An 8,206-nucleotide genomic window follows, 5' to 3' on the forward strand; every position below is an offset into this window, starting at 1 on the left:
CACCAGCAGAGCTCTAAACTATACCTTCATTCACAAATACACACATCTCAGTCTAACACCAGCAGAGCTCTAAACTATACCTTCATTCACAAATACACACATCTCAGTCTAACACCAGCAGAGCTCTAAACTATACCTTCATTCACAAATACACACATCTCAGTCTAACTCCAGCAGAGCTCTAAACTATACCTTCATTCACAAATACACACATCTCAGTCTAACTCCAGCAGAGCTCTAAACTATACCTTCATTCACAAATATACACATCTCTAACTCCAGCAGTCTAACTCCAGCAGAGCTCTAAACTATACCTTCATTCACAAATACACACATCTCAGTCTAACTCCAGCAGAGCTCTAAACTATACCTTCATTCACAAATACACACATCTCAGTCTAACACCAGCAGAGCTCTAAACTATACCTTCATTCACAAAACACACATCTCAGTCTCAGTTCATTACACATCTCAGTCTAACTCCAGCAGAGCTCTAAACTATACCTTCATTCACAAATACACACATCTCAGTCTAACTCCAGCAGAGCTCTAAACTATACCTTCATTCACAAATACACACATCTCAGTCTAACTCCAGCAGAGCTCTAAACTATACCTTCATTCACAAATACACACATCTCAGTCTAACTCCAGCAGAGCTCTAAACTATACCTTCATTCACAAATCTCACTAACACATCTCAGTCTAACACACATCTCAGCAGAGCTCTAAACTATACCTTCATTCACAAATACACACATCTCAGTCTAAGCTCTAAACTATACCTTCATTCACCAGCAGAGCTCTAAACTATACCTTCATTCACAAATACACACATCTCAGTCTAACACCAGCAGAGCTCTAAACTATACCTTCATTCACAAATACACACATCTCAGTCTAACACCAGCAGAGCTCTAAACTATACCTTCATTCACAAAACACACATCTCAGTCTAACTCCAGCAGAGCTCTAAACTATACCTTCATTCACAAATACACACATCTCAGTCTAACTCCAGCAGAGCTCTAAACTATACCTTCATTCACAAATACACACATCTCAGTCTAACTCCAGCAGAGCTCTAAACTATACCTTCATTCACAAACACACATCTCAGTCTAACACCAGCAGAGCTCTAAACTATACCTTCATTCACAAATACACACATCTCAGTCAGCAACTCCTAAACTATACCTTCATTCTAAACTAGTACCTTCATTAAACTATACCTTCATTCACAAATACACACATCTCAGTCTAACTCCAGCAGAGCTCTAAACTATACCTTCATTCACAAATACACACATCTCAGTCTAACTCCAGCAGATTAAACAAATTCACAAATACACATCTCAGTCTAACTCCAGCAGAGCTCTAAACTATACCTTCATTCACAAATACACACATCTCAGTCTAACACCAGCAGAGCTCTAAACTATACCTTCATTCACAAATACACACATCTCAGTCTAAACCAGCAGAGCTCTAAACTATACCTTCATTCACAAATACACACATCTCAGTCTAACTCCAGCAGAGCTCTAAACTATACCTTCATTCACAAATATACACATCTCAGTCTAACTCCAGCAGAGCTCTAAACTATACCTTCATTCACAAATATACACATCTCAGTCTAACTCCAGCAGAGCTCTAAACTATACCTTCATTCACAAATACACACATCTCAGTCTAGTCACTTCAGATTAAATACAGTTTCAGTTGCAGTTCGTGAAATTAAAATGGTGAATCGTGAGTCAATGTGTAATGTTTCATCCCGGAAATACTTAAAGTACTACACAATTGTATTTGCGTATATAGTAAGTACCTGAGTAGTATCTCTCTGTGTGTGTGTGTGTCTCTGTGCATCTGTGTGTGTGAGTGTATCTCTCTGTGTGTGTGTGTGTATCTCTCTGTGTGTGTGTGAGTGTATCTCTCTGTGTGTGAGTGTATCGCTCTGTGTGTGTGTGTGAGTGTATCTCTGTGTGTGAGTGTGTGTGTATCTCTCTTTGTGTGTGAGTGTCTCTCTGTGTGTGAGTGTGAGTGTATCTCTGTGTGTGTGTGTGTGTGTGTGTGTGTGTGTGAGTGAGTGTATCGCTCTGTGTGTTTGTGTGAGTGTGTGTGTATCTCTCTTTGTGTGTGAGTGTATCTCTGTGTGTGTGTGTGAGTGTGTGTGAGTGAGTGTATCGCTCTGTGTGTGTGTGTGAGTGTGTGTGTATCTCTCTTTGTGTGTGAGTGTATCTCTGTGTGTGTGTGTGTGTGTGTGAGTGTATGCTCTGTGTGTGTGTGTGTGTGAGTGTGTGTGTGTCTCTTTGTGTGTGAGTGTATCTCTGTGTGTGTGTGTGTGTGTGTGTGTGTGAGTGAGTGAGTGTATCGCTCTGTGTGTGTGTGTGTGTGTGTGTGTATCTCTTTGTGTGTGAGTGTATCTCTGTGTGTGTGTGTGAGTGTGTGTGAGTGAGTGTATCGCTCTGTGTGTGTGTGTGTGTGTGTGTGAGTGTATCTGTGTGTGTGTGTGAGTGTGTGTGAGTGAGTGTATCTCTGTGTGTGAGTGTATCTCTTTGTGTGAGTGTATCTCTGTGTGTGAGTGTGTGTGTATCTCTCTTTGTGTGTGAGTGTATCTCTCTGTGTGTGAGTGTGTGTGTATCTCTGTGTGTGAGTGTGAGTGTATCTCTGTGTGTGTGTGTGTGTGTCTCTGTGTGTGTGAGTGTATCTCTGTGTGTGAGTGTGTGTGTATCTCTGTGTGTGTGTGTATCTCTGTGTGTGAGTGTGAGTGTATCTCTGTGTGTGTGTGTGTGTGTGTGTGTGTGTGTGTGTGTGTGTATCTGTGTGTGTGAGTGTATCTCTGTGTGTGAGTGTATCTCTGTGTGTGAGTGTATCTTTGTGTGTGAGTGTATCTCTGTGTGTGTGTGTGAGTGTATCTCTGTGTGAGTGTGTCTCTGTGTGTGTGAGTGTATCTGTGTGTGTGTGTGTGTGTGTATCTGTGTGTGTGAGTGTATCTCTGTGTGTGTGTGAGTGTATCTGTGTGTGTAGTGTATGTGTGTGTGTGAGTGTATCTCTGTGTGTGAGTGTATCTGTGTGTGTGTGTATCTATGTGTGTGTGTGTGAGTGTATCTCTGTGTGTGAGTGTATCTCTGTGTGTGAGTGTATCTCTCTGTGTGAGTGTGTATCTCTGTGTGTGAGTGTATCTCTGTGTGTGAGTGTATCTCTGTGTGTGAGTGTATCTGTGTGTGTGAGTGTATCTCTGTGTGTGAGTGTATCTCTGTGAGTGTGAGTGTATCTGTGTGTGTGAGTGTATCTCTGTGTGTGAGTGTATCTCTGTGTGTGAGTGTATCTCTGTGTGTGAGTGTATCTCTGTGTGTGAGTGTATCTCTGTGTGTGAGTGTATCTCTGTGTGTGAGTGTGAGTGTATCTCTGTGTGTGAGTGTATCTGTGTGTGTGAGTGTATCTCTGTGTGTGTGTGAGTGTATCTCTGTGTGTGTGAGTGTATCTCTGTGTGTGAGTGTATCTCTGTGTGTGAGTGTATCTCTGTGTGTGAGTGTGTCTGTGTGTGTGAGTGTGAGTGTGTCTCTGTGTGTGTGAGTGTATCTCTGTGTGTGAGTGTATCTCTGTGTGTGAGTGTATCTCTGTGTGTGAGTGTATCTCTGTGTGTGAGTGTATCTCTGTGTGTGAGTGTATCTGTCTGTGTGTGTGTGTGTCTGTGTGTGTGTGTGTGTGTGTGTATCTCTGTGTGTGAGTGTATCTCTCTGTGTGTGAGTGTATCTCTCTGTGTGTGTGTGTGTATCTCTGTGTGTGAGTGTGTGTGTGTGTATCTGTGTGTGTGTGTGTGTGTATCTCTCTTTTGTGTGTGTATCTCTCTGTGTGTGTGAGTGTGTGTGTATCTCTGTGTGTGAGTTTGTGTGTATTTCTCTTTGTGTGTGAGTGTATCTCTCTATGTGTGAGTGTGTATCTCTGTGTGTGCAGGTATCTCTGTGTGTGTGTGTGTGTGTGTATCTCTGTGTGTGTATCTCTGTGTGTGAGTGTATCTCTGTGTGTGAGTGTATCTCTGTGTGTGTGTGAGTGTATCTCTGTGGTGTGAGTGTATCTCTGTGTGTGAGTGTGTATCTCTGTGTGTGAGTGTATCTCTGTGTGTGAGTGTATCTGTGTGTGTGAGTGTATCTCTGTGTGTGAGTGTGTGTGAGTGTATCTCTGTGTGAGTGTATCTCTGTGTGTGAGTGTGAGTGTATCTCTGTGTGAGTGTATCTCTGTGTGTGAGTGTATCTCTGTGTGTGAGTGTGTATCTGTGTGTGTGTATCTCTGTGTGTGAGTGTATCTCTGTGTGAGTGTAGTGTATCTCTGTGTGTGAGTGTGAGTGTATCTCTGTGTGTGTGTGTGTGTATCTCTCTTTGTGTGTGAGTGTATCTCTGTGTGTGAGTGTATCTCTGTGTGTGTGTGTGTGTGAGTGTATCTCTCTGTGTGAGTGTATCTCTGTGTGTGAGTGTGAGTGTATCTCTGTGTGTGTGAGTGTATCTCTGTGTGTGAGTGTATCTCTGTGTGTGTGTATCTCTGTGTGTGAGTGTATCTCTGTGTGTGAGTGTATCTCTGTGTGTGAGTGTATCTCTGTGTGTGAGTGTGAGTGTATCTCTGTGTGTGAGTGTATCTCTGTGTGTGTGAGTGTATCTCTGTGTGTGTGTGTGTGTGTGTGTATCTCTTTGTGTGTGAGTGTATCTCTGTGTGTGTGTGTGAGTGTATCTCTGTGTGTGTGTGTGTGTGTGTATCTCTGTATCTCTCTGTTGTGTGTGAGTGTATCTCTGTGTGTGTGTGTGTATCTCTCTTTGTGTGTGTGTATCTCTCTGTGTGTGAGTGTATCTCTGTGTGTGTGTGAGTGTATCTCTCTGTGTGTGTAGTGTGTGTGTGTGTATCTCTCTTTGTGTGAGTGTGTATCTCTCTGTGTGTGAGTGTATCTGTGTGTGTGAGTGTGTGTGTGTGTATCTCTGTGTGTGTATCTCTGTGTGTGTGTGTGAGTGTATCTCTGTGTGTGAGTGTGTGTGTATCTCTCTTTGTGTGTGAGTGTATCTCTCTGTGTGTGAGTGTATCTGTGTGTGTGTGTGTGTGTGTTTGTATCTGTGTGTGTGAGTGTGTGTGTGTATCTCTGTGTGTGAGTGTGTGTGTGTATCTCTGTGTGTGAGTGTGTACCTTGTATTACAGTAAGTACCTGAGTAGATGTACCCGAGCTGCTCTGTTAAAACCCACCAAAGACAAGAGAAGGTCCATTATTGATTACCCACCTTCCCCTGGGCCGGGGGTCTGATGCCGTGGGGCTGCCTGTGGTCCTCGGGGGGGGACTGCGCGGTCCCTGTCCTGCCCAGCCGAGAGAGCCCTTCCTGGGGCACAGCGTCTGGTCCGCTGCCTCGGAGCTGCTGACCTCCAGGCCTCGGATGAACACGCCCGTGTTTCCTCGGCGCGCCGGCTCGCTCAGGGCGCGGTGGCTCGGCGAGTAGCGCGCCGCCTCGGGCGTGGACGGGCAGTCGAAGCTCTGCGTCTTCCTCAGCGCCTGGCGCCGCACGGACGACAGGAAGGACGAGGAAGAGGAGGCGCGAGGAAGAGAGGGGCTCGGGAGCAGCTCTCTGCCGAGACATCGGAGGAAACGCTGCGGAAGAGACGCTGCAGCATCGGTGTGCGCTTGGGGGTCTGCTGGGGGTCTGCTGGGGGGTCTGCTGGGGGTCTGCTGGGGGGTCTGCTGGGGGTCTGCTGGGGGTCTGCTGGGGTGTGGAGGAGGTGAGGGAAGCAGCGAGGAGGGGCGAGGAGGCGAGGAGGAGGGGCTGCTGTCCTCGTCCGTCTCGAGGAGTCCCGACAGCGTTCCCCTGGAGGAGGAGGAGGAGGAGGAGGAGGAGGAGGCACTTTTTCTAAATTTAAAACAGCTTATTATGTAGGTAGCCATTGGCCACAGAACCTCTTGTGTGAATTTTATTTTGATATTGTTCTCTTAGCTAGGGGCATTTTTGGTAGGCCTATGTTCATTTAATTTCAACTGGCTATGTGTCATTAGTATGAGAAACAAATGAGATTTTAACTGGCTCGGGCCCTAGCCTTGGGACCTTCCTGATCTGGCGAGCTCCAGTTCTCCTCACAGATCAGTCTGACATCTTGAGATAGAGACAATTTGGAGCCGTTCGCCAAATGACCGACCAATCAGCGTTGGTTTTGAGGAGGGTTTAGGTGTGACCCAACGAGAAGCAACTGTTCAGTCTGAACAACGTGGAGGCTTCCACGGATGAGAGGAGCGTAGCTATTGCAGCGAGTTTTATCCAAATTACAAAGTAGTCCTTCATTGAAAGAAGAGCAAAAAAACGGCACTGGAGGCTATTCTGCCGACTGGTTTCGGCAAGAGGTTTGATCTGATTGGTTGATTTGGCCCGTCTATCACCAACTATATGTGGTGATAGATAGTTTATCCAATCAGCTAACTAGGATTTTCGCCCCCTTCCCAAAAGTTCTCCAACGGAAAGTTCCCAGACGGATATGCCGAGCTAATGCCAAGCGATCCATCTGGAGGAGTCAGGTTATTCGGGCCGGGCTCGGACAGAAACATGCAGCCTGATCTAGGCCTGCACGATCAATCATTATAAAATCTTTTTAGATTAAACAGATGTTGACAAAGTTTCCTTTTGGGGGACATAATTTGAAATTGTGGAAAAATTATAAGTTGGAAAAAAGGTAATGAATTGCAATATATCGCAGAATATTGCAATATGTTTAAAATCGCAATAATATCGTATCGTGACATAAGTACCGCGATGATATCGTATCATGACATAAGTTTCGTGGTTGATATCGTATTGCGACATAAGTATTGTGATGATATTGTATCGTGACATAAGTATCGTGGTGATATTGTATCGTGATGATATCGTATTGCGACATAAGTATTGTGATGATATTGTATCGTGACATAAGTATTGTGATGATATTGTATCGTGACATAAGTTTCGTGATGATATCGATCGTGACATAAGTATCGCGGATGATATTGTATCGATGATATCGTATCGTGATGATATCGTATCGTGATGATATCGTATCGTGATGATATCGTATCGTGATGATATTGTATCGTGACATAAGTACCGTGATGATGTTGTATCGTGACATAAGTATCGTGATGAAATTGTATCAAGATGATATTGTATTGTGATGATATCGTATCGTGACATAAGTACCGTGATGATATTGTATCGTGATGAAATCGTATCAAGATGATATTGTATCGTGACATAAGTATCGCGATGATATCGTATCCTGATGATATTGTATCGTGACATAAGTATCGCGATGATATCGTACTGTGACATAAGTATCGCGATGATATCGTATCCTGATGATATTGTATCGTGACATAAGTATGATGATATTGTATCGTGACAAGTATCGCGATATCGTATCCTGATGATATTGTATCGTGACATAAGTATCGCGATGATATCGTACCGTGACATAAGTATCGCAATGATATCGTATCGTGACATAAGTATCGCGATGATATCATATCGTGATGATATTGTATCGTGACATAAGTATCGTGAAGATATCGTATCCTGATGATATTGTATCGTGACATAAGTATCGCGATATCGCATCGTGACATAAGTATCGCGGACATAAGTATCGCGGATATCGTATCGCGACATAAGTATTGTGATGATATTGTATCGCGACATAAGTATCGCAATGATATCGATCGCGACATAAGTATCGGATGATATTGTATCGTGACATAAGTATCGGAAGATATCGTGATCCCGATGATATTGTATCGCGGACATAAGTATCGCGATGATATCGTGATCGCGACAAGCATCGCGGATATCGCATCGCGACATAAGTATCGCGGATGATATCGTATCGCGACATAAGTATCGTGATGATATTGTATCGCGATGATATTGTATTGTGACATAAGTATCGTGATGATATTGTATCGTGACATAAGTATCGTGAAGATATCGTATCCTGATGATATTGTATCGTGACATAAGTATCGCGATGATATCGTATCGTGACATAAGTATCTTGATGATATCGTATCGTGACATAAGTATCGTGATGATATCGTATCGTGACATAAGTATCGGATGATATCGTATTGCGACATAAGCATCATGGATAATATTGTATCGTGACATAAGTATCGTGACATAAGTATCGCGGATGATATCGTATCGTGATG

The 8,206-nt window shown here is 43.8% G+C and overlaps 1 protein-coding gene across 1 annotated transcript in view; it reads right to left on the reverse strand.

The window, feature by feature from the left end:
- Positions 1 to 5,221: 5,221 nt before the first annotated feature.
- The window catches only part of LOC114571818 (zinc finger CCCH domain-containing protein 18-like), a 4,137-nt gene continuing 1,152 nt past the window's right edge, over positions 5,222 to 8,206 (reverse strand). Inside the window, exon 2 of the mRNA XM_028603011.1 lies at positions 5,222 to 5,843. Within this exon, the coding sequence (XP_028458812.1) occupies positions 5,222 to 5,843 (622 nt within the window). The remainder of the gene's footprint in view (positions 5,844 to 8,206) is intronic.

Source organism: Perca flavescens, chromosome 17 (assembly GCF_004354835.1).
Source record: "Perca flavescens isolate YP-PL-M2 chromosome 17, PFLA_1.0, whole genome shotgun sequence".
NCBI lineage: Eukaryota > Metazoa > Chordata > Actinopteri > Perciformes > Percidae > Perca > Perca flavescens.